The sequence below is a fragment of the Hyperoodon ampullatus genome (assembly GCF_949752795.1).
Source record: "Hyperoodon ampullatus genome assembly, chromosome: 1".
NCBI lineage: Eukaryota > Metazoa > Chordata > Mammalia > Artiodactyla > Ziphiidae > Hyperoodon > Hyperoodon ampullatus.
This window is the reverse complement of record NC_136914.1, coordinates 161266683-161293655: the sequence shown is the minus strand read 5'-3', so window position 1 is coordinate 161293655 and position 26973 is coordinate 161266683. Positions and strand designations below refer to the sequence as shown.

The 26973-nt window shown below is 50.1% G+C and overlaps 1 protein-coding gene across 3 annotated transcripts in view; it reads left to right on the top strand.

Moving 5' to 3' along the window:
* The window catches only part of EVC (EvC ciliary complex subunit 1), a gene marked incomplete at its 5' end in the record, with an annotated part of 78886 nt that overhangs the window by 30972 nt on the left and 20941 nt on the right, over window positions 1-26973 (top strand). For all 3 annotated transcript variants that reach the window (XM_079696628.1, XM_079696630.1, XM_079696629.1), the window contains 4 exons: window positions 3125-3341; window positions 5242-5390; window positions 7851-7949; window positions 23244-23456. In XM_079696628.1, coding sequence (XP_079552754.1) covers window positions 3125-3341; window positions 5242-5390; window positions 7851-7949; window positions 23244-23456 — 678 coding nt within the window. The remainder of the gene's footprint in view (window positions 1-3124; window positions 3342-5241; window positions 5391-7850; window positions 7950-23243; window positions 23457-26973) is intronic.

The window sequence follows — 26973 nt, the reverse complement described above, 5'->3', positions numbered from 1 at the left end:
CTGTTTGAGAACTTTCTTTGCTTTTGCTTGTCACGTACACGTATAGTTTGCTTTCCCTCCTTGGCACTGCTGAAAGATAGACACACAGATATTTCATTCCCGAAGAGCAGAGAAGCCAGCTAAGCGACTCACCAGGACTCCCATGTTGACTAACGATATCGCTCAGCCTGTGCCCCAGGCTTCCTGGTTTGCCGTCCAAGCCCCTTTGAATTGGATTTTGATTTGATAAGGCTGCCGATATGAATGCTTATCAAAAGAGAAAGATCTTTTTCCTTTTATTCTTTTTTTCTTTGTATTTAATTATTATTCCATCAGCAGGATATTGATGCAGGAAAAAAAAAAAACAAAAAACGTATCCTTAGCTGACTCTGGCCTGAGTGTTAGCCCGTCACTTCCACATAGGAAGAAGGGAAAGAATTTTCTCCAGGTTATCTGTAGGCCTTTCCTTCTGTCAGCATTTCATGAGCACCTGCTGTGTGCCACATCCTGTTACAGGAACAGTGTTGCAGACTGGAGCTAGAAACCTGAGCTCATCCCACAGTTACCTTTGATTAGCTGTATGACGTTGAGCAGGTTACTAAACCTCTCTGTGACTCAGTTTCATCATCTGTAAAATGGGAATCTGAATAGCATCAGCTCTGAGAGTGTTAGAAAGTGGACAACGTGTAAGCCCTTTAAAACAGAGCCTGGCCCAGGGGAAGTGCTCAGTATGTGATACGGATTAGACTCTGGCAGGCCAAGTGTCAGCAAACAAAATAGACATAAACAAGTCATCGTAATGATGTGTGGAAAGAGCTACAATCTATGTTTGTACAGAGAGGGACAGGTTGGCTCTGCCTGTATGTCAGAGTATGTTGTTGATAAACTCCAGAAGAATTCAAATTCTCAGGCTGGAGACATCTGAGAACTCTGGCCTGGGCAGTCGGAATGTGTCACGTGGAGTTGCTGAATATCAGAACTGGAAGAGCCCTGGAAAGGGCCCCAGAGGTCATCAGAATCAGCTTCTAGGGATGCTTGAGAGAAAGAGGATGGTAGGAGGGGCGTGGGGACCTGCTGTACATAATTATGACGACAGCTTGCATTCATGAGCACCTACTATCTTCTGGCTGCTATTTTAAGTGCTTTACCTGTTTTAACTTATTTAATGCTCACATCCAGTCTGTAAGTCAGGCGTAGGTGAGGACACTGTGCCCAAGGTCATGCAGGTCTGGAGCGAAGTTTGAGCCCGGGCACGTTTGAGGACTGGCTACAGCTCTCAGAGCCAGCAGTGGCCCCGTCGCCTCCCATGCAAGTCCCTTGACTCCTCCCACCTTCCATCTGATGCCCCTCTGCTCACGCTCGCCTCTCGACTCTCCTCCCGTCTTTCCTTGAATATAAATCCAGAGGCTGAGCTGTCACTCTCCAGCTAGGTGGCCTGACCGTGATGCCTTAGAGGTGGCTGCTCTGGGCTCTGGGCGCTGTCCCCCACGCCCTGAGCCTCGCTGGATCCCTTGCCGGCCACACCTGCACCGAGCGCTTATCGTCTTGCGCCCTCTAGCGGTCATGGGCCCGCTGACGGCCGTTGGGCTTATATAGTTGGCGGAGAGGAAGGTTCAGAGCCGCTGTCCCTGGGCTATTTGGGTGGCGTTCCAGAATAAACCTCAGCGCTCTTGCCCATAACTGGGGGATCATTGTCCTTGCCCTGTTCACACGTTGCTCAAACACAGACCAATGCAGTTCAGCAAACAGGCCCAGAGCTGGTTACCGGGTGTTGCAGGTATGGCCACTGTCTCAAGGGCTCTCAGTCCAGCCTGGGACTGTCCCTATGCTTAGATAGAGGCACAGGAGCAGCAGAGACGGGAGGAGGGGGCCGTGGAGGTGGAGGGGGTCAGGGAAGGTGCCACACACCGCGTAAGGACGAGCAGGACCTGGCCAGGCAGGGGAGTGAGAGGAGGCCGGGAGGGTGTTCCAGGTGGAGGCCCGTGTGTGCAAAGGCCGGGTGTGCTGGGCAGCCAGGAGCAAGGAGGAGTGTGGGACAAGGCTGGAGACTCAGCCAGGCTTGATCCTGAAGGGCTTCATGCACCATGCCCAGGAGTTTAGACTCAGTTTGAAGGCAGTGACTGCAGGGTTTGGGCCCCAGGATGGCAGAGCCACGTTTGCACCTCAGAAAGTCCCCCTGCCTGCCGTGCGGGGTGGGGCGGGGTGGAGTGGAGCGGGCAGGTGGGAGGCTGGCAGAGCAGGGACGGCCCTGGGCAGTAGCCCAGGGCGGAAGTGACTGGGGCCTGAGCTGGCCGTGGCTCTGGGCCACGGAAGGAGACGGAGCGGAGGGGTGTGAAGGAGGCAAGGGTGCCGGCGTGGTGGGGAAGAAAGGCGGAGGCGAACTCAGGCCACCGTGCTGGGGGTCCTGGGGGCCCACCCCTAGGTGGGAAAGGTGTCCTTCTGAGGCGCTGGGCGTGCAGCTTTAACGTGGTGCACGTGCTCTCATTCTACAAGGTTCCTGGAGCGGCTGCTCTCTGAGACGCGAGGACAGGAGATGCAGACCTGCAGGGTCCGCCCCTGCCTCTGGTGGACATTTCCTCCATGGGGGAGGCGTCCTGCCCGAGAGCCGTGTCCTAAGTGAAGGACAGTGTGGTAGGGCAGGCAGGCCTGTTCTAAAGTCTGACGGCTGGGGTCCCCCTCCAGGTCAGGCTTACCTGGCAAATCTCTTTAATCCCCAGCACTCAGGTTCCCGGAGGCTCGAAAGCCAAAAGTCCCGCGACCTTTATTGTTTCTCCTAATGTTTCTCCTCCAGGGCTGTGGAGGCCCGAGGCCCCCTCGACTGGGGAGGGATGACAATGCGAAAGGGGGACTTCCCTCTTTGGTCGTGTGCATTTATTAAATTCCTCCCCAGAAGCATGGCCCACTCGCCAAGTACCAAGTGCTTTTCTTGTGTTATGTGGCGTCAGCCTCACCACGTCCCCGTGCGGGACCATTTTGTCCCCATCTGAGGCGCAGACACAAGAAGCTCGTGAGAGCAGTTTGGTCTGTGCTCTGCTCATAGGGAGGTGGGGCCCCAGGACCAAGCCCGTGACTGTTTACAGACCGTCATGGCCAAGTACTGACCCAGGGCGTTCCAGCCCCTTGTCGCCTGTGTTTCTCTTCTTAGGACACCCTGGAGAGGACAATGGGGAGGGCACACGTGGCCAAAACAATTGAGTTCCTGAAGCTGCAGATCCGGGAGGAGACCAGATGCCGCCTGGCCGCCATCGCCCACAGCCTGGAGCTGCTGACCGTCGAGGGGAAGCTGTCGGGGCGGCAGAGGGAGGAGTTGCTGACCCAGCAGCACAAGGCCTTCTGGGAGGAGGCGGAGCGCTTCGGCAGGGGTGAGCGAGTGGGCCAGGCCCGGGCGCCCGGCACCCCGTGTGTGCTGCAGGCTGTGTGGGCCAGGGCTGGTGGTGGCGCTTGCAGGCGTGGGGAGCAGCTCCCATGAGGCTAGCACAGGCTGCCCTCCCAGGTCACCTCCTAGGGTCCGAGATTGCCTGTCCCACGTCGCCATCAGTGATTCAGGCTGCCAGAGAAGCACCCGGAACATGCAGAGGGCCCAGGAAGCGGGAACGCCCGGAAGCCCTGCATGTGGCACGGGGCCCGGCTCAGCTGCAGGTGGGTGGGCGTGGACAGGGGTCAGTCACGTGGGTCAGGAGAGGGAACCCAACATGGCTGTTTCGCACACGTGCTACTGCTCCCGGGCCTGACCCTGGGAGATGGGCAGATCAGGGCCCAAGACATCAAGGGCATCTGGGACTTAGTCCAGGTCACACCGCTGGTGGGACCTGCAAGAGGAAACCCAGGTGTTTCACCTGCAGGAGGTGAGCACCTGGAAAACTTTCTGTTGGCTGGAACTTTGGACCATGTAGAATCTGAATGCATCTGGACTTGGGGGTCAGCACACACAGTGGTCTGGGCTTTATCAGTGGGAAGCGAGTGGCTGGGATGGGATGGTGAAGCAGCCTCCTAGGCGGGGCTCTGTTGAACTTGGACAAGATGGGGGAGACAAGGAGACAGTCGGGTGGAGGGAGGACTCCGGTCTCTCCTGGCCACCTGGCCACACTCTTTTCTTTGGTGCTAGAGGCTAAACAGATTCTCAGGTCAAACCTAAGGAAGTGTGCCTGCCTTAGGGCAAGTGCAGAAGGAGGTATGACGTGTGTGTGTGGCGGTGGGGATGGTGTGAGATGCCGAAACCAACGCTTCCAAGGACTGCAGACCCCTCGTCGCCAGGCCCTCACTTGCTTCAACAGCTTCTTTGCTCGGCATCTCTCCCAAAACCCAAGTGGACAGAATCTGGCCAACCTCTTCCTTGGCTCTAATCCCAGGAGCCTTCTCTGGGGTCCCACGCTGCCTGTGCCCCCTCTTCCTCCTCCCCCCACACTGCCCCGGCCCTCATGCAGCATAATTTCTTCTCCTTCTGGCATTCCTCGTCTTCCCTGGACCATGAGCATCTTGAGAGCTGGGCCGGGTCCTGCTCACTGGTAGACCCCAGTTCCTGGCCCTGTACTTGGCACACTGCTGGGGCCGAATGACGCAGGTGGGCTGAAGGGTGGTTTTAGGCCCCGCCCCTCTCTCCCCAACTTCACCTTCCCCTGCCACAGGGGGCCTTGCCCTTGGGTTCACCCCCCTTCTCTTCTGCTGATCTAATAACTCACCCTGGCAGTTTTTGAATCTCGACTCCAGTCTGACGTGTCACTATCTTCCGGAAGACTCAGGCTCTCTGTACCCTGTGTCACCTGTCCCTGCCTCTGCCACCTACCCCTCCCTCACACTCTTTTCTCCGGGAAAATACCCCTTTGTTTACTTCTTGGTCAGATTGGCCGGCCGCCCTGCACAGCAGTTACATGAAACCTCTTATGTTGCTCTGAGCCCTGGGCCCCAGGGGGAGGGCCCTGAATGATAAAACCAGAATGAGGGCTTCCCTGGTGGCGCAGTGGTTGAGAGTCCGCCTGCCGATGCAGGGGACGCGGGTTCGTGCCCCGGTCCGGGAAGATCCCACGTGCCGTGGAGCGGCTGGGCCTGTGAGCCATGGCCGCTGAGCCTGTGCGCCCGGAGCCTGTGCTCCGCAACGGGAGAGGCCACAAGAGTGAGAGGCCCGCGTACCGCAAAACAAACAAACAAACAAACAAACAGAATAAAAAGGGGACTTGCCCCAGAGTTTCTGACCCTCCACGTGCTGGCAGAAGCAGCCAGTGGAGGTTTTGCCAGGGGAGCAACCTTGTTTTATTTCAATTTCAGAGTTTGTCCAGCGAGGCAGAGACCTGGTCAAGGCCTCACTGGTTCACCAGGCGGAGGGGATGGCAAGGCTCACGCTGGCCCAACAGAAGGAACAGAGGAGCTTCCTGGCCGCGGCGCCGCAGACCGCCGACCCCGCGCAGTTCCTCCAGGTGACCTGCTCCTGACTCGCTCCCACGTCCGCGGGCACAGCCGTCCCAGGGAGCCACACGGGTTGATCAGGGTGGCAGGAGGGGGCTCGGCCCCCCGCTGCTGTGCTTGGGAAGCCAGAGGCTTTGGCATCTGCCAGACGGGAGGTCTCTCCTCGCCTCCCACCTGTCAGCCCAGTGACGTTAGCCCGCTCCCTTGGGCTCTGCATCCCTAGCTTCCTCGTCTGTGAGCCAGTGGCTCGAGCAGCACTGTGCTCACTGGGACGATGGAAAGACGGTGGGAGGGGCCGTGGAGAGGGCTTCACACAGATGGCACAGGGCAAGGGCCCAACCTGCGAGGCAGACCAGCGTGCGATGTCCCCAGAGGGGACAGGCATGTCCTGGATGTAAGGCAGGCTGTCACACAGGGATGGGCCCCCTCGCTGGGTCAGGTGGCAAGTCAGGGGAGGACCCTGCATGTGGGGCTGAGCAGGCAGGACCAGGGAGGTGGCCAAGCTAGCCAACGCTCGTGGTCTTGACTGGGAAAAAGACAAGGAGACCGGCTGGAGGGCAGGAAGCAAGGTATCACCCTGCTTGAGGGATAGCAAGTGAGCTGGCGCCAGCACAGGCTGGAAGGACCAGGGCTTGCAGTTCGCAGAGAGAGAGAGGACTCTGCCTCAGTGTTTCTCTGTTGGTGGAGGTGGGGCGGGGATAGGCAGGGCTGCTTGTCAGTGGCCGTGCCCCAGGGTTGGTAAGCATTTGGGTGCTGAGGCAGCAGGACCTGGGTTTGGATGCTGACTCTGCCGCTGTGTCTGAGTGACCTTGCTAACCCTCTGGCTTCCTCCTCTGTGCAATGGGAGTAATAGCACCCACCTTGCCGGGTTGTTAAGACTCAGCCAGACCAGTAAGGGGCAGCCACGGCCTGACTGTTTCTCTGGGTCCTTCTGCTCTTCACTAGCATTTGCTTGTCTCAGCTCTGTCGAGGGGATGGCAGGACTGTAGCTGAGTCCAGGCTCAGCCCAGAGCCCAGTCACATGCCCTCCTTGGGGGCCAGCATGGCGGCAGCGGCTATACCCCAGTGAGAAGCCAGCGGCCAGAACAGAGGAGAGGTCTTCACGTCCCTGGTTCCCTGGTCCAGTGCCCTTCCCCACCCACAGAGCCTCCTCCCAGGGCACACGCCTGGGGTTTCTGGGGTTTGTCATACCATGGGGTGGGGGGCTGTTTCTGTCTTTAAGAAGATCCATTTGAAATGAGAGTGAAAAGATACGATTATACAGCAGTTTGTTACTCTGAGATTTCTAGGCCCTTCTCTCTGACATCACACTGCTCAGTGCAAGTCCTGAGTGTGGAGACGGTGACAGCATCAGCTCTGCAACCCAGGACTTCAGCACAGCCAGGACCTGGTGCTCAGGAAACATGCTGGTGCTCAGGAAACATGGGACCAAGGAGGGAAGGGTTGAGTGCATGCATGAAGGAATGAGGGAATGACTGAATGAACAAATAAATCAATGAATGATGGATGGAAGAACAAAGGAACACATAATTGAATGAACAAAGAAATGAATGAAGAACCAACAAATGAAAGAAGAGTCAAACAAATGAATGAAGGAAAGAATGAATGAACACGTGAATGAATGGATGGACGAATGATAGATACAAAAGAACAAATAATCGAATGAATGAACAAACAACAAAAAAGTGATTGAATGAACAAGGAACTGATGAATGAGCACAGACTTTGGCACCACGTGCAGCCCCTCCCTCTCAACTCCCCTCCCACTCTGCCCCCACCAAGGCCAGAGGGTTCTAACTGCCTGGTCTCTGTTGCTGTTGCTTCTTGAGCTGGGACTGTGTTGGCTCCCCATCTTCCTTCCAGGGACCCCTCCTTGTCCTTCAAGACTCAGCTTACTCATTTCCCCCATGGGGCCTCTTCCCCTACAGGTGCCCCCTAAGAGGAGTCCGCCCTCTATGGTTTCGCCTTGCGGTGCCTTCTGACTGTGTCTGGGGCACCTGGTGCACGCCTCCCTGTCACTCTGCTGGGCTCCTTGAGTCCATGTGGTCAGAGCGGAGTCTGGCTGGCCACTGACCGCACTGACCTCCAGTGGCCCTGCTCGGCCTCGGGCTCCGCTGAATGGGCCTCTCAGGGCCTAGATGGTGGTCCCCAGCAACTGAAATCAGAAAATGATGTCTGGGTGGCTTGTGGCCAGGAGAGAAGGGTGATGGGCCTGCTGGTCGCACCTTCTCCTGCTGGGTACACAGACAGAATCACAGTCTGTGGTTTTCCTGGAGGTCGGATTCATGGGTCCCGGCCTCAGCCACAACTCACAGGCCATGAAAGTCACATACATCCCTGTGCCTCAATTTCCTTGTGTATAAATTGGGGTGAACATCCTTCCAACCTGAGAGGCGGGGTCAGTTGAGGAGGTTTTTCTGGGGAAAATATCAGCATTTTCCTACCAGATTCAGCTCGTGTTTTACTCACAGGTTTTTCACGAGGTCCTGGAGAGGCAAAGGCTGAGTCGGAGTGACCTGGAGGAAGAGGAGAATGTCAGAGCCACCAAGGCCGTGGCCGCGCTCTGCCAGGTATGTGGTTTCCAGGTGTGACTGGCAGGAAAACCTCAGGATCCGGGCATGTGTGAGAGCCTCACGTCCTCCTGGGCTGGGCACCCCGAGACCCTCTTTGGCAGAAACCAGGGAGGGAGGTTGACCCAGGTCACATCTGAGGCCCCTTCCATTTCTGAGGTGCTCGGGAGCCTCACCTCCAAATGTCCCTAGAGGCAAAGGTCTTTGGAAGTCAGCTCACCCAGGATGAAAATAGGCCAGTGTTTGTGGGCGTCATGAGTGTAGAGCAGTGATGAAGGAGGGTTGGGCTTGAAACGGAGGCCTAAGTTCCAGTGCTGGTGCCACCTCTTTCTCCCTGGGCAACCTCGTGCAGCTCTGGAATGACGGCTGGCTTTGAGAGAACAGGAGAGAGCACCCGAGCCCTCCAAAGCCAGAGGGGCTCCTGGGATATGACAGTGAACAAGACAGGCAGAGCTCCTGCCCCAGGCAGGACTCAGAGCTGCTGGGAAGGTGGAATGTGGCCCCGGTCAAGAAGGAAGGTGACAAGTGCCACCGTGGTAGGGAGCACCCTGGAGAAGGTTCACCTGGACCCAGAGTGCCTGTGTCTGCGTCCTGGCTCTCCTCCCTCCTCGCCGTGCGGCCTCCAGAACATTACATGGCCTCTCTAGTTCTCAGTCTCCCCATCTGTGAAATGGGGCCAGTGATGCCCATCTTCACGGTGGTGGTGTGAACACCGAATGCACGTGAGGCCCTTGGACAGCAGCTTGCACCTGGGACATGCCCAGTCCGAATTGGCTGCCCTTACAACATGCCTGCTGACGGGTGCAGAGAGGAGGGTTGAGAGACATAGGGGTGAAGGTGAGGTCAAGGACGGCCATCCGCTGGAGGTGATGCCTGAGATGGGCTTTGAATCAGGGGGTGGGCTCCAAGTGGACCAGGAGCCAGGGGGCAGCCCAGACAGGACATGAGGAAGGACAGGGAGTGCAGCCCCTCATCATGATGGTCACTGTGCGGGGTTCAGTGGTGTCTGTATGAGTTTTCAGAGGCTGCCATATCAAAGTACCCCAGCCTGTGCCTTAAACACAGACATTTATTTTCTCACTGTTCTGGAGGCTAGAAGTCCAAGATCAAGGTATCATCTAGGTTGGGTTCTAGCGAGGCCTCTCTTCCTGGCTTGGAGATGGCTGCCTTCTCACTGTGTCCTCACATGGCAGAGAGAGAGCCTGGGTGTCTCTTCCTCTTACAAGGACACCAGTCCTTTCAGGTTAGGACCTCACCCTGTGACCTTGCTTAAGCTTCATTATCTCCTTAAAGGCCCTATCTCCAGATACAGTCACATTGGGGGTTAGGGCTTTAGCATATGAGTTTTGGAGGGACATAATTCAGTCCATAACAGTGTACCTCAAATTTCATGTCCACCAGGAACCTCAGAATGTGAACTTATGTGGAAATAGGGGGGCTTTGCAGATGTAATTAGTTAAGAAGAGATCATTCTGGATTAGCATGGGCCCTATAAATCTAATGACTGGTGTCCTTATGAGAAAGTCATTGTGGAGAGAGACACACAGGGAGATGGCCGTGTAAAGACAGGCAGAGACTGGAGTGATGTGGCCGCAAGCCAAGGAACACCTGGAGCCTCCAGAAGCCAGAAGGGGCAGGAAGGATCCCCCCAGAGCCTCCAGAGGTAGCTGACACCTTGGTTTCTGACTTCTGGCTTCTATAGCTGTGAGAGAATAGACTTCTGTAGTTTTGGCTACCCAGGAAACTGATACCGGAGCTGGTCTTGTTCAGAGTCAGCCACTGTTTTAAGTGCTTTCTGAGTATTTGATCATTTTATCCTCATGAGAATCCTGTGAGGCAGAAACTGCATTTTCCTTCCTTCACAGATGAGGAGCCAGGAAGGATTTTCTTGAGAAAAGTGCAGGGTGGGATTCAACTTGTCAAAGCCCCAGGCTCCCAGGCAGGAAAGGAACAACACCATGCCTGGGTGGAGTCAGGACTCAAATCCCTGGGCTGGGAGTAAGCAAACTGAATTCCAGTCCCCTTCTGGGTACTAACATGCTGTGTGACCTTGAATTGGTTACATCATCTCTCTGTGCTGGCCCAACCATCCTGCTCAGGTCCTACAGCCAACAAGCAGAGAGATGCGATCTAAAGTAAGTCTCTCTAACCTTAGTGCTGATGTCCTTGCCATGACCCGTGCTGCTGAGCGTGGGCTGTGAATACCGCAGTGAGGACAGGCTCTGGACTCAGATGGCCTGGGGCCCAATCCCAGCCCAGCCATTGACCAGCTGTGTGGTCGGCAGCAGGTTATCTAACTTGTACCTCAGTTTCCTCTGATGCACAGCAGAGTCTGAGGACCACTGCCTTGGGGGGATGGGGTGAGAGTCCAGTGGACTAAGACTCATGGTCAGATGCCACTGATGATGCACCCACCTGAGCTCTTGTCCAGCAGGCTGACACTTCCTCCTTTGAGCTGCAATTAGAATCTAAAGTCTTGGTCAACTAAATGCCACTTTCCTCCTCCACAAAGCAAGGATAAAACACTGAACACTGCTACAAGGAGGAAGTATATGTGCAAGTGCCGGGCCAGTCTCAGTGGGTGGCAGTGAATACATCATGTTCAGTAAAGATTTGATGATGCTGATGTGACCACAGCCTCATGCCCCAGCAACGTCCTTAGGATATTGTACACTTGGCTTACTGTGGCTGGTCTGGCCGCCAGCCCATTGAAGTTTGGGCCGAGGAAGTAAAGACGCCCTCGTTTCGAGCATCAGGAGAGCCCAGCAGGTGTGAGTGAGGGGTGATGGCTGCTGGAGTCTCTGTCTCAGAAGCAGACACTTGGAAATGCCCTGCATGAGGTGGGGTCAGGGGCAAAGTGAAGGGGGGCCAGCAGTTCTGTGCATCTGTGCAGGTGCTTTTGAAAGAAATGGCCCAAGACCTGTGCCAGCTTCTCTCCCAGAGTCAGTGCCGAGCTCTGTCCTATGATTCACGTCGTCATTGCTCATCAGGCCCTCTGGTACCAGATAACTTCGGTTTATTTTACATCCCTTAATTGTGGAAATCATTGCCTTGGGTATTGGAAACTGCTTTACCTGATATTTCCAAAAGGTGGAGATTGAAATCCTCTGGTGTGGTAGAAAGAAGCCAATTGGAAGATAGGAATGCTTGGCGAGGACATTCCCGGGTGGGCAACCTTGGGCAAGAGCCTTAACTGCTCCAAGCCCATCTCCTTATCTGCGAGATGGAGACAGAGAGCCTGTTGACCATTATGGCAGTGCAGGAGGGCAGGGCTGAGGGCCTCACGTGGCAGGTGCTCAGTCAACACCTTCCCTTCTGCCCCATCACTGAGCGTGTTGAGCAGGAAGCCTTGAGCCCAGGGGTGGTGAGCATGACTCTGGACCTGGGGCCTGGGGGAGAGTGTGGCTTCCTCGCTGACCAGCTGTAAGCTTGTGAGCCCGTTAATTCATTCATTCAATGAATATCATTGAGCACTGCTTTGTGCAACCCACAGTCTCAGCACCGGGGCCTCAGCAGAGAACCAAACAGATAAAGTGCTTATTTTTGTGGAGCTGGAGAGGCAGCAACACATGTGGGGTTCCAGCAGCCGCAGCAGCAAGGAGGCCAGTGTGGCAGCTCTGGGGGAAGGGGAGACAGGTACGGGCTAAGGTCAGAGTCTCGTAGGGCCTTGCAGTCCATCCGAAGACGTTTGCATTGACTTCTGAGGGAGATGGGAAATTGCCGGCATGTTTTGAGTAAGGAAATGACTTGCCTTATGTTCCCAAGGATCCCTCTGGAGTCTGTACAGCGGATGGACTGTAGGGGGCAAAAGTGGAAGCAGGGAGGCCTGGGGAGGCATCGTAGTGGTCCAGGCAAGAGATGCTGGGGGCCTGGGCCAGGATGGTGAGGGTGAGGATGGTGAGGAGGCCTGGGAATGGGGTCTGTTTTGATGGTCAGTATCTGGGTCTCCTCTTAAAATGGGGATGGTCACTATCTGGGTCTTCATATGGCTATTCAGAGGTTTGAATAAGTTCACACATGCAAAGCATATAGAAGAGTGTGAGGCACACAGTGAGCACTTAAATCTGTCATCATGATCCTGGTTATTATCACTCACCATCTAAGAAGGTGTGTCTGCACAGAATACACTCATGAGGTAACCTGCCTTGCAGTCCGGCTGGCTCCTTCCCAGACCTGGTCACACAGAGGCATAATTCCCCCCTTTCTTTGGGCACTGATCATGATATTGTAGGCACGGCGGCTGTGAAATAAATTTGATCACCACCTAACGGTTCTCAGGCTGCAGAGAAAAGTGCATTTTTCTAAATTCCCACTGTCTCTTGGCTTCTAAGCAAACAGTGAATTCTCATTTTGACTGAGGTGGATGCCACGAAATTACACGTCTCAGTGCCTTGTAGAGAGATTCCTGAAATGAGCCCAGAGTCTTCCTGATGGTGACAGGTGCAGAGCTGAGTTTGCCACTGTTGCATCACAGGGTGCCCTGGAGACCTGCTTGTTTATTTGTTCATTTCTTTTTTTTTTTTTTTTTTTTTTTTGCGGTACGCGGGCCTCTCACTGTTGTGGCCTCTCCCGTTGCGGAGCACAGGCTCCGGACGCGCAGGCTCAGCGGCCATGGCTCACGGGCCCAGCCGCTCTGCAGCATGTGGGATCTTCCCGGACCATGGCATGAACCCGTGTCCCCTGCATCGGCAGGCGGACTCTCAACCACTGCGCCACCTGGGAAGCCCCTATTTGTTCATTTCTGACTGTCCTCCCCCTACTGTTTCTCCTGAAGGGCTCCTGGGGGAGTAGGGTGATAAGAGCCCTGCCAAGGTCAGCCGTCTCAGCTTCAGAGTCTCGTGGGAGGTTAAGGCTGAGGAAGATAAGAGAAAAAGTGAAACTCTGTCCACCAAGAAGGCAGGAATAATAATGAAAAGCACTCATGAAGTGTTTGGTAGTAGACCACCCTCACTTCTGATACCAAATGCAAGTCCAGAGGTCCCCAAGACCAGCCTCAGGTTCTTCAGTTCTCTTGAAGGACTCATACTGAAAACTGTTCTACTCATGGTTATGGTTTATTACAGCAAAAGTTTACAGATTTAAGTCAGCCAAGAGAAGAGGCACATGGGCAGAGTCTAATGTTCTAAATGCAAAGCTCCCAGTTTTCCTGTCCTGGTGGAGTCGTGGCCAATGCTAACTTCTCCTGGGAGCAATGTGTGGCATTACACACTGAGCATTGCCATCCAGGGAAGCTCACCCAAGCCTTAGTGTCCACAGTTCTTATTGGGGCTCAGTCACATAGATGTGGTTGACCACCAACGTGGCTGACCTGAAGCCCCCGCACCTCTAGAGGTAGAGCTGAAGCCACATGGCCCAAGGGCCCCACCCTAAATCGCATCACTGTCATAGATTGTCTGAAGCTGCCCAAGGTTCCCAGGTAAATAGAGACCCTCTTATCAGGCAGGACATTCTAAGAACTTAGAAGTCCCTTCCCAAGAACTGTGGACCAAGACCAGGCCTCTCTTTCAGCCAGGTCAGTTCTTCACTGCACAACACTGAAAGGTTAAAGTATTTTGTTCAAGGTCACACAGCTGGGGGCCTGGGATACAGGCCCAGGGCTGTAACCTACAGGTGGGGAGAAGTGATTTGGTGGACAAGAGGAAGGCGGGGGCGTGGAGTCCTTGCCGGGAGGGCTGTGGTGTGTTCTGCAGAATCCAGCTGGGGATGACACATTACAGGCAATCAGTCAACACTGATGAGTAAATGAATGGGTGAATCAATGCATCAGTGAATATATCAATCAGCTGAAACATTGGCATCCTGAAGATGGTGTGTTATTGCTGATAGAACAAACTACCACAAATTAAACTTAAAAACAACTTAAAAACAACGAAAGTTATTACCTTACGTTTCTGGAGGTCACAAGTCCAAAATGGGTTTTAGTGGGCTGACATGAAGGTATTGGCAGGGCTGGTTCCTTCTGGAGGCTCCAGGGAAGAATGCGTGTCCTTGCCTTCTCCAGCTTCTAGAGGTGCCTGCATTGCTTGGCTTGTGGCCTCTTGCTCCATCTCCAGGCCACAGCCGTGCTCTTCCTGCCTCTGCTTCCATCCTATGTCTCCTTTCACTCTGCCTGCCTCTCTCTTTCGTTTACAAGGACCCTTATAATTATGTGGGACCCACCTAGATAACCTGGGATAATCTCATCTCAGGATCCTTGGTTTTCACTTAGTCCTTTCATCACATCCACAAGATCTCTGACTGTGTGGCACATTCAAAGGTTTCAGGGATTAGAACATGGACATCTTGGGGAGCCATTATTTTGCCTATCACAGGTGGGAAACAGTAAGTTTCCAAAGAGTAGAAGAAACTAGGTTTGGGAGAAATACCAAAACAATGATTTGGGGGCAGTGTTCTATTGGAAGTAGATCTTGAGAAGGAAATTGACAAGTGTAGGCACAATATGGCTCCTGTCACTGAAAAGAGGATTTCCCTAGGTGCTACAGAGGGTGAGTCAATTCCATGGTCCTTTATCAAGGTTAAAGTGTGATAAATCATCACTAAGTATGACAAGTCTGAGAAAGATAGACTGGCATGCTTACGTCTACTTTACTGTAGCAAGCTACGGGAACATGGCTTTTTGTTTTATTTTAGCAAGACTAGTAGAGTAATTAATTTATGTTTTCTTTATGTACAGAAGTAAAACTTGCCAGTGCCCTCAGGATACCACATGCTACCTGATTATACCTCTCCCTCCTTTTAGTCATTTTCACAATCAGCTCACCTCCCTGCAAAGAGTTGCAAAACTGCAAAGGAGAGAAGAGTCCCCCAGGAATCAGACAGGCCAGGTTGTGGGCCTGATTCAGCTCTGTACCAGCTATGCGGCCTGGTCCATATCATTTAACCTCTCTGATGTAGGAATTCTTAGCTGCCTTCTTTGTAGATTGACCATATGAAAGAACCCACTGAATACCTCAGAATGCCACCCATAGCTCTCAGGATAAAGTCCAACATCCTTAACCTGGCCATGGTGACCACCCAGCCTGGCCAATGAAGTGCTCACATGGCCTGACCCATGAGACCCATCTGATTGGCCCAAAGGCCAACCTAGTCTGGTCCATGAGACCCACCCAACCTGGCCCATAAGGCTCCCTGACCTAGCCCACAAGGCTCATGTGACACAGCCCACTCACCACTTGTCTGGAGGCATGTCCCTTGCTCCCTGCCTTCCAGCCAACCTCAGACATCCCTCAGCTCCCCAAAGGTGCCCCAGTCCCTCCTGCCACAGTGCCTTTGCATGTGCTCTTCTGCTGCCTGAAATACCGTTCCCTCCATCCCCTCAGTTTGGCTTGTTCTCATCTTGTCTCAGCTTACATGTCACTTCTTCGGGGAGCCCTTCTCCGACTCCTTCTCAGATCGGTTAGATTCCCTGGTCTGTCCCTAGGGCTCCCAGCCTCCCTGCCATCACACTTGCCATAGGATATTGTGATTTCCTGTGCGATGTCTGCCCCCTCACTGGGGGTGCGTTCTCTAAAGTCAGGGTCCACGTCAGTTTTGTTCACCCAGTGGCCCAGGCACAGAGCCTTCCTGCAGTAGGTGCTCAAGAGACATTTGCAGGATGAACCCGTGAAGGCTGTGAGGATATGACACCTTTATACCAGATCTTTCACCTTTAGGGCCCCTTCTGTCCGGTGTGGTATCACGTAATTATGACCACAGTAATGCTGTGCAACAAGATACCTCAAAACCCTGTTGCTGAAAATGACAGTGATTTATCCCCAGGGTCTGTGCATCAGCTGGTGGTTGGCTGATCTAGGCGTGAGTAACACAGCTTGGCCACACACACAACTGTCTCTACTCTTCCTAGGACCAGTGGGCTGGCCTGGGAATGTTCTCCTCATAGCGATGACAGGGGTCGAGCCTCCAGACTAGCCCATTTCACCTCCACCTCATTCTTTTGACCAACGCAAGTCACATGACCCAAAGTTAAAGGGTTGGGGAGGCACTTCCCACTCCCTGTGGGAAGGCATGCAAGGTTATGTGGCAAAGGGTGTGGCTCTGGGGGAGAGGAAGATCTGGAGCCACTGTGCCCATAAACGCACGTGTCTCCTGTGTCGCATGTCCTCAGGAAGCAGGTATCATTTTCCTCCTCTGTTGGGTGAAGCCCCAGAGAGGAAGAGAGTCGCCCCTGGTCACACTGCTGGCAAGTGACCCAGTGCAGGTGGGTTCTCAGGCTCCTGACCCTTGATCCAATCTACTTCCAGTTTTGTGGGGTTTTTTAACATCTTTATTGGAGTATAATTGCTTTACAGTGGTGCGTTAGTTTCTGCTGTATAACAAAGTGAACCAGCTATACACATACATATATCCCCATATCCCCTCCCTCTTGCGTCTCCCTCCCTCCCACCCTCCCATATATCCTCCCTATCCCACCCCTCTAGGTGGTCACAAAGCACGGAGCTGATCTCCCTGTACTATGCGGCTGCTTCCCACTAGCTATCTGTTTTGCATTTGGTAGTGTATATATGTCCATGCCACTCTCACTTCGTCCCAGCTTCCCCTTCCCGTTTCTAAGAGACCCAGTTTCACCTGTGCTCTCAGCACTGCTCTGTCCCAGGATCCTGTGCACACCTCACTCTGAAGTAGTTAACTGTGCATCTTCAAAACTGTCAGGGTGTGGTCCCTGCAGGGGAACATTTCTGGTTTCTGTGATGAACTGGAAACTCACAGGGAGCCGGGCCATGTCCGTGGGATCCTGGAAGTACATGTTATATTCACTCAGTCAGCACTCACCCTCAGCAGTACATCTTCAGACCTGGCCACATCCGCGCCTTGTGTGAGCTCCTTCACGTGTGCAGGCTGCCAGGTCTTGACTCCTCCGCGTGGCATTGAGCTCCCTGCCCCCCAAAGGCTGACGCCCTGGTGCTCCTCTGCTTCCATACATCCTGTGCTCCGCCCATGGGTCCACCTGGCTTTCTCCCAAGGGCACCTGCCCACCTCTGCTGGGAACGCCCCCTTCCCTTCCCTCTCTCCTCCCCACCCTGCAAGCAAGTGGAAACACAAACTGCCTTTTCTCCAAATGCTCTGTTCCGGGAATAAAAATAGCAACAGGTAACATTTATTGAGAGCCACACGCTAACTTTCCCAACCTCTCTGGAATGATAATAGCCGGCGTTTATGAAACGTTTGCTCTGTGCTGTGTGCTGTATCTAATCCTGACAATCAGCCCTCAAAGCAGGTGCTGTCTTTACAGATGTAGTTTGTGTCTTATCCCTTTTGCAGGTACGAAAACTGAGACTCCTTTTCAAAGGTTTCAGAATATGTGCCCTTCCCCTGCCCCATTCCTTTCTCTGCAAGAAGCCTGGAGAGGACACTGGATCCTCTGGGTCAGGCTGCAGAGGCGGAAACCCGAGTGAAGGACGAGTTAGGGTGAAATGCCGCCCTAGCTTGGGTTCTTTGTGCTTCTATTTGAGGAAGAGTGCAGGGCTGAGGCCCAGGGCCAGCCTCTCCCCTGACCAGCGTCCCCCTGCTGTCTGACCCCTCACACACGCTGAGAGAGAAGAACAGATTAATTCCTGTTCTATTTCAGGCACAGAATAAATCAGCATCTCCCAAACGAAAAGTGTCAGTGTTAAGTGGGAAGCCATGTGTTTTATGGCCTATCAGAGCACGTGCGATGACGCAGATGTGTCTCTGTCCAGGGAGCAGACAGAATCCAGCACATTTTTTTATTAGAAAGAGCCTCGACTAATAGACCATGTAGCTTTTACAAAGTTCACCTTTCTTGAATTTGCAAACAGTGTATTTTTGCAGTTTGACAATCATGAACAAAAAAGAAAAAAGTGTGTCTTAGTATCGCCAACTGCTTCTATGGAAGAATAGATTCCAACATAGGAGAATCAATTTTTAAAATCTGTCTCCTAGCAGAAAATTGGGATTTCCAGAGGCTGGAAGAAAATGTAAATCACTCCCATATTATTAAACCATTTTTATTGTGAAATGTAATAGACACAAATAAATATATAACACATAACCTTATGGATTAACAAATGACTATTAAAAACACATCTATGGGGCTTCCCTGACGGCGCAGTGGTTGAGAGTCCGCCTGCCGATGCAGGGGACACGGGTTCATGCCCCGGTCCAGGAAGATCCCACATGCCGTGGAGCAGCTGGGCCCGTGAGCCATGGCCACTGAGCCTGCGTGTCCAGAGCCTGTGCTCCGCAACGGGAGAGGCCACAACAGTGAGAGGCCCGCGTACCACAAACAAAAACAACAACAACAGATAACACATCTATGTAACCCTCATCCAGATCAAGAAAGAGATCATGACCAGGACCTCTGAAGCCCCCTCACACCTCCTCCCAATCCCAAGCCACTCCCTGCTCACAAAACAATATTAAGAAAAATTAATAAGACCTAAATAAATGTAAAGATATACCATGTTTCTGGATTGGAAGATTTGATACTGTGAAGATGTTCATCCTCACCAAATTGATCTATAAATTCAAAATGTTAATCAAGTTGGTGGCTATTAGTTATGGAGGATATGGACTGAAGCTACACATACACGTAGCCCAAAAATTCCGCTCCTTGGCATATGCCCAAGAGAAACAAGCGCTGATGTGTATCAAACAGCATCCACAAGGAAGTTCACATCAGCAGAATGTGTAATAGTCTAAACTAAGAAGCCACAACAGTAGAATGGATAAATGGTGGTGTATTTATACAGTGAAGTACTACAGAACAGTGAGGAAGAATGAACTAATGCTACACATGACAACACAGAGGAATCTCACAAGGACATATAAAGTTGAGATACACAAACCTAACATGCTATATGATTCCATATACATAAAAGCAGGACCTTTGTAGTTTCTACCCTCAGGTATAATGTTTGCTATAGTTTTTTTTTTTTTTTTCAGATTGAGGAAGTTTCCTTCCATTCCCTATTTTGCTAAGAGTGTTTCTTCTGCATGGAAATTAAATTTTGTGAAGTACTTTTTTCTTCATTTATTCACATAATCATCATGATGCTTTTCAGCTTTATTTTGTTAATGTGACAAATTCCACTGATTTGGGTAATGCCATTAAGTGCATACAAATTTAGAACTTTTACATCTTTCTGGTGAATTAAACCTTTTGGTGCTATGAGCTGATCCCCTTTCTCTCTAGAAGAGCTTTTTTTCTTAAAAACTATTTCATCTACTTTTTAAAAAAATTATTTGTTTTTATTTTTGGCTGTGTTGGGTCTTCGTTGCTGTGCGTGGGCTTTCTCTAGTTGCAGTGAGCGGGGGCTACTCTTCGTTGCGGTGCGCGGGCTTCTCATTGTGGTGGCTTCTCTTGCTGTGGAGCACGGGCTCTAGGTGCGCAGGCTTCAGTAGTTGTGGCACGCGGGCTCTAGAGCACAGGCTCAGTATTTATAGCACGCGGGCTTAGTTGCTCTGCCGTATGTGGGATCCTCCAGGGCCAGGGATTGAACTCGTGTGCCCTGCATTGGCAGGCAGATTCTTAACCACTGCTCCACCAGGGAAGCCCTTTATCTACTATTAATGTCACAAAAAGTGACCCTGTGTTTATTAGGTGCTGCTTATTCTCTCATCCATTCTTTGTTAAATAAAAATTACCTAAGAGCATCCTGGTTAGATCATGGGTGCAGGAGCCTGACCACCAGGGCCCTGTGTGTGAACTGATGCAATTTATTTAACCTCTCTTTTACATGTACAGATAAAGCCTCAGTTTCCTCATCTGTAAATTTTTTTCATCAGTTTTGAGAGATTTCTCAGCCATTATCACTTCAAATATGACTACTGCCTGGACTCTCCCTTCTTTCCTTCGGGGACTCCAATTAAACATTTTGGACTTTCTCACTGTACCTTTTAGCCTTTATCTTCTCCTCTGTATTTTCCATCCCTTCGTCTCTCTTTACTTTGTTCTGGATTTTCTCCTGATCTTTCTTCCAGTACTAATTCTCTCTCCAGCTGCATCTAAACTGCAATGAAACCTATACATTGGGTTCATATTATTGAGCAGTGTTCGTCAATTCTAGAAGTTCTGACTTTTTTTTAAACTAAGTAACATTACTTTTTATAATTTCTAGCTCTTTGCTTTAAGGTTTAAGAGTGGCTTTTAACGTCATGAGCATGGTAAGCATCAATCCTTTAAAGTCCTTGTCTTCTAATACACTCTCTGGACTACCTGTGGGTTTGTTTTTCATGTCTGTTGTTTGTGTAGGTCTTTGGTCATATTCTTATCTCCTTGTGTACCTGTTTATTTTTTCCTCATATGCCTTGTCTCAGATTTGTACGTATATTGGTAAAAATATTTTCAAGGATGCAGTGATGCTCTCCTCCCCCAGAGAGGATTTTCCTTTGCTTCTGTCCGATGACTGGGCCTCTAATGATCCAGAGTCATGTTAATTCAAGGTCTGGACTTGAAATATGCTGGGTCACCCACATGACCAGACTCCAGGTTGCCATCTGTTTAAACCAGTCAGATCTGGTTCCCTTCCATTTCAACCATGTATCTCTGGTGCTGCTTTTTGGGTTCCAGCCCTAGGTGTGGAATGGCTTACGAGGCCCCAACCCACATGAGCTGTGAACTCCACCTTCTGTCCCTTCGACTGCTTGAGGCCGTCAGAGGTCCGTCAGCTGTGCAGCCATCTCCCCTGGATTGACCTACACCCCTTATGTAAACACAGCCCAAGGGCTGGGCACACTTCTCTGAGTGCATCTTCTCCTGACCTTGGGCACCACACTCTTCACTACCTTGTTAGCTCATTCGGACTTTTATGATGATTTAATAAACATTTTGTCCAGGGCTTCCCTGGTGGCGCAGAGGTTGAGAGTCTGCCTGCCGGTGCAGGGGACACGGGTTCGTGCCCCGGTCCGGGAGGATCCCACGTGCCGCAGAGCGGCTGGGCCTGTGAGCCATGGCCGCTGGGCCTGCGCGTCTGGAGCCTGTGCTCCGCAATGGGAGAGGCCACAGCGGTGAGAGGCCCACGTACCGCAAAAAACAAACAAACAAACAAACAAAACATTTTGTCCAGCTTTTTAAAAAAATTCATCTTCAGTGGGAGAAATTGGTTCAAATTAGCTGGTTGGCCACTCTCTCAGAAGTAGGATGTCTAAATCTTTTAAAAAGGTGTGGGTCCCTTGTGCCATGTCATGGTCACTTTATTACAAACAGAGTTCATCTTGGCCATGAACTTTTTAAAACATGGCATTCATTGGGTTTCATTAACACTGATTTGAGTTAAATTTAACTTCTATTCATTGAGCACACCAAGTATGACTTCAGTACACCAGAGCAGGTGCTGAGAATTTTTTTTTCCAAAAATAACCAATTATCCTTGTAGCATACAGGTTAAGAGCATGAGTCCAGTAGTCCAACAGCCAGGACCCACCGTCTACAAATGTCCAGTTACTTATCTTCTCTGGGTCTTAGTTTCCTCATCTGTAAAATAATGGTAATTATAATAGAACATCTTCATTGGGCTGTTAGAAGGATGAATAAGATAATATAAGAAAAGTGTTTATGACACTCTCTGGCACATGGTAAGAATTCATAATTATTAACAATTATAATATTATTACCTGATATTTGCCGGGTGCTTTTCTAGGCCCTATAGATGCTAAAGTAATAAGACTTTATTCGTAAAAAACCCTGTGGTCGGCATATATATGGAATCTAAAAAAAAAAAAAGTTTCTGAAGAACCTAGGGGCAGGACAGGAATACAGATGCAGATGTAGAGAATGGACTTGAGGACACAGGGAGGGGGAAGGGTAAGCTGGGACGAAGTGAGAGAGTGGCATGGACTTATATATACTACCAAATGTAAAAGAGGTAGCTAGTGGGAAGCAGCCACATAGCACAGGGAGATCAGGTCCATGCTTTGTGACCACCTAGGGGGGTGGGATAGGGTGGGTGGGAGGGAGACGCAAGAGGGAGGAGATATGGGGGTATATGTATATGTATAACTGATTCACTTTGTTATAAAGCAGAAACTAACACACCATTGTAAAGCTATTATACTCCAATAAGGATGTTAAAAAAAAACACAAAAAACAACCCTGTGGTCGGGAGGCCTTCCCAGAAGAGGAGACCTCAAATTGAGTTTGGAACATGTGAGGGGAGTTCCTAGATGGAGAAGGGGAAATGGGCATTCTGCATGATGTTGGTGTGTGATGCATTCAGAAACTGCAGTCAGGTGCTTAGTCTAGGAGGATGTGAGACGTGGGTGCAGATCTGAGTATGATGCAGCCTCTGCTCTTGGGCAGTTGTGGTCCAGGAGGGATGACAGATAAACTGTAGTTTTGATGCCCTGGTGGGGCTAAACAAAGAGCTGCAGGAGCCCAGGGTGAGAAATGTTCATGTTAGTCTGAGTGGCCCAGGCAAGGCTTCACAGAGAAGGGATTATTTTGCAGGGGTTTTGCAGGGTGAAGAGGAGTCCATTTCAGATGTGAAAGTGCCTGGAGGTGGGGAGAAGGGGAGAGGCTTTAAAAAGCATCCATATAATGAAACATGCAACGAGATGCCATTTATGTGAAGTAACACACACACCAAAAGCCACATTTATGGGATTCATATATAGTGAAAGTATAGAAATCTAAATTGGAGACAGAGATGCTGAATTCATGGGGATGGCTATCTCTGAGGACACTGGGAGGGAGGGGAAAAGAATTGCAGAGCGAACTTAAAGGATTCCAACTTAACCTGTAAGGTTTAGTGTTTTTAGTCTGAAACAAAAGGAAAGCTGAGTGGTGGATTCAGAGATGTTTCGTATATTATTACCTACAGTTTTTTGTTTTTCACAATTAAAAAGATTTTTAGAAAGAGAATGGAGTGGGGGAGGTGGGATGAAGGTAACAGAATGGTGAGAAATGAGGCAGCCCCTGAAGCCCTGCTAGGCAGGTCTGATTGCGATGGGAAGAGAGGTCTTCCAGGTTATTTGAGCTGCAATTGAAAGATCTATGCTTGTGCAAATAACTCGCCTAAGTATGGAGGGTGGAGGGAGGCAGGGAGACCAGTGAGGGGTCGTGAAAATAATCTGGATGGAGGTTTAGCGGAAACCTAAAGGGCTCATTGGTTCAAAAGCACAGGTCTGGCACTTGACTGGGTGAGGGTGAGAGGGCTGGAAGGCAGTGGGCGTTTCCTAAGACTGAGTGTGTTTGTGTGCATGTGTGTGCGTGCACGTGCCTGTGTGTGATTTGAGAGCTCCCTTCGCTGGATTTCCTCTGTGTCCTGCGTGAAACCCTCAGCCCTGCCCTGGGTGAAAACCTGACATGTAGCTCCGTCCTGTGGCTCTCGGCTTCAGGAGCTGTATCGCAGCACCGTGGAAACGTTCCAGAAGTTTGTGGACGTCCTGTTCCTCCAGACGCTCCCCTGTGTGACTGACCTCTCCCAGGCAGAGTGTGAATACCTGAGGCAGGAGGCCCAGGAGAACGCGGCCCAGCAGCTGGAGAAGTTGGATCGCTTCCGGAGTCAGCAGTGGAAACTCTTCCAAGATCTCCTGGAGCAAGAAAAGCAGGTGCAGCATTTTGTAAAACTGGGTCTGGAGTCTGCCTTGTTTTTAAACTTCTGAAGGATAACGAGGGATTTCCTTCACTGAGCATCCCCTAGTGCCTATGCTAGATGCTTTACCAAGATTCTGGTTGCCAAGCTTTCACAATGAGGAGAGGGGGAGAAGAGAGCAAGAGCCCTCCTCTCCCGGGATAGGAAGTCAGTAGATGATACCTTTGGTTAATCCAACAAGAAGGGCTGCAAAGCCTTCTTTAGAATAATAGAAATAAACGACAGAGAGCGGTTCTTCAAGGGAGTGGACTGGTGGCGGGGAGGAGCTGCACACACGGGACTCCTGTTTTTCAGTGAAAGTCTATTTCATTATTAAAACCATGTATATGTGTGGTAGACAGAATAATGTCCCCACATCCTAATCCCCAGAACCTGTGACTGTGTTACCTAACAGGGCAAAGGGACCTGATTGCGTGCAATCAAATTAAGGATCTGGGGATGTAAAGGTTATTCTGATTATCTGCGTGGCTCAGTGTGATCACAAGGGTCCTTTTTAAAGGGAAGGAGGAGGGTCAGAGTCAGAGGAGATGTGATGACCTAAGCAGAGGCTAGAGTGATGTGCGCATCAGCCAGGGAATGCGAGAGGCCTCGAGAAGCTGGAAAAGGCAAGGAACAGGCTCCCCCCAGAGTCTCCAGAAGGAACACAGCCCTGTCCCTTTCATTTCAGACTTCTGACCTCCAGAACTGTAAGATACTAAATTTATGTCATTTGAAGCCACAGCGTTTGTGGCCATGTGTTACAGTAGCTATGTAAACTAATATACCTCAATTTTATTTTTAAAGAATTAAGAACTGTCAAATTTCTAAATGAAAACACCCACATTTCCTTTCTCTCTTGCTTTCTTGCATGCTAGAGGCTGTAAAACTAACGTGCTCAATATCCCAGCATCTAGAAGTGGCCACGTGATGCAGTTCTAGCCTATGAGAGAAGGCAGGGTACCTGCACAGGGCTTCTGTTCCCTAATACAAAGACCAAGTGTTGCTAGGAGACATCCTCCTCTTCAGTGTTCCCTGTTCTTCCTGCCCAGAGCAGGTACAGGAGGACTGGAGGTATGCTGGCCTTCCTTTGACTTAGAGGCAGGATTCAGGAGGATGGGGCAGAAAGGCGGACTGTCCCAGCCCTGGACTGCCTACCCTAAGGTGCTTGTTATGAGAAACACATTGTCTTTTTACATTGAGTGTTCAGTTACTTACAAAAGAGCACTCAACTGATGCAACCAATAGAGGTTTTCTAAAGCAGCTAACGGGAGCTGTCCAAAATACCAATAAATAAAGGGAAGCATCATGGGGCCATTTCCAGCCAGGGACGAGCATAGGGCCTAGTTTCCTGCCTGTCCAGTTTATTAGACCTCCTTCTAATTAATTTCAATCCGCCGTCAGCTGCATTGTGTTTCACTTCCTTAATCAAAGCCCAGTAGCTGGGATATAGCAAATGCTCAGGAAAACTTTGCTGCATTTCCAGCAACAATAATGCAGCTTTGGAAATTATCACAGGGTCACCAAGGGTAAATGAAGCTGAATTCCTCTGATTCATACCAATCCTGGGCCCCAGACCATATAATTTACCATCTCTGGGGAAAGAGGGGAGAAACCTGGGCCTCAGCCGTTTGGAAAGATCACCAGATAAGTCTGATGTGCCTCTGATGTCGGCTCCCAAATGGGGATCAGGCCTTTCAGAGACAGTTGTGGTCTGAAGACAAGCTTCAAATGTTGGAAGCTGAATGCCTGGGTTTGAACCAGAGCAACCCCGTGAATGGGCTGGGTGACTCTTGCCAGTCAGCTGGCAGATTTCCCACAACTCTGCTTTTGCACAGCTTGCTAAATTTCTCTGAACCTCAGCTTTCATGTGAAAAATAGGGATCAAAATACCCAACAGGGTTGCTGCGAGATAATGCAGGTTAAGACCCTTCACGCAGTATCTGTTTAATTGCTTAATGACGGACATTGAAAAAATCTAGAACTTCATTTCTGATAAATTATTAGGCAAACAGCCATGATTCATCTAAAAACCTCTAGTTATGAGTCTTAAGTTACTTTAAGCAGATATCAGACAATGCATAGCTTCTGGTTTTTATTTTTTATTTATTTACTTGGTGAGCATATGCATGTGTGTGAATATTCCTTTGCTTGTGCAGAAGTATTTCAAGAGGAGTTCTGCATGCAAGAAGCAAGCAGAAGTTAATGACCTCATCAACTGATTAAATAAGTATGACCCAAGTCTGCTTTCTCAGAGTTTGGATGTCAAAATTAATTTACTGATTGATTGTTTAATTGCCTTAAATTACCACAAGATGTTTAGAGATCCATATTCTCCCCCACTTTCCATATTTCCTTGTTGATGATAAAAATGAGATGAACTTTCTGTGGTCAAGATGAATATTTAGTCATGAGAAGAAAAGGCCAACAAAACTATTCATGGAAAATCTAACACACACCCAGACTATGAAATGCATTTTCCACTTATTTTCTATCCAAAAGGCCTTGGTGATTTCATATCCTGTTACTCAGAGAAGTTGTTAAATGTTGTGGAGTTTGTCAGTCACACAGTTGGAACAGGTTGTAGAATGGTGGTTCTCAAAATGTGACCCGTTCTAATGCAGGTTTGTGGGCTTCTCCCCAGTCTGCTGAGAGCAAGCCCTCTGGTCTCCCTGAATCCACGGTCCCTTGTGGTCTATTCTCAACCCCCAGCCAGAGTGATAGTTTCACTTAAAAATTTTTTTTCTCTTCCATTTTATTAAAAAAATTTTTTTCTCTTCCATTTTTACTGAGATGTAATTGACATTACAGCACTGTATAAGTTTAAGGTGTACAGCACAATGATTTGACTTAAATACATCATGAAATGATGACCACAGTAAGTTTAGTGAACATCCATCATCTCATATAGATACAAATTCAAAGAAATAGAAAAAAATATTTTTTCCTTGTGGTGTGAGGATTTACTCTCTTAACAATTTTCATACAGAACATAGAGCACTGTTCATTATACTTGCCATGTTGTACATTACATCCCTGGTACTTATTTATCTTACAAGTGGAAGTTTATACCTTTTGACTATTTTTATCCAATTCCTCCTCCTCCTCCTCTGGTAACCACAAATCTGATTTCTTTTTCTATGGGTTTGTTTGTTTCTTGTTTGTTTTTGAAGTATAGATGACCTACAACACTACGTTAGTTCCTGTTACACAACACAGTGATTCAATATGTCTATACATTTCAAAATTATCACCATGATATGTCTAGTTACGACATGTCACCGTACAAAGATATTAAATAATTATTGACTGTATTACCCACATTTCATACCCCTGACTCATTTATTTTGTAACTGAAGTTGGTATCTCTTGACCTCCCTCACCTATTTCTCTCCTCCCCCCTACCCCCTCCCCTCTGGCAAGCACCTGTTTGCTCTCTGTGTCTGTGACTCTCTCTTTTGTTACGTTTGTTCATTTGTTTTGTTTTAAAAAATCCA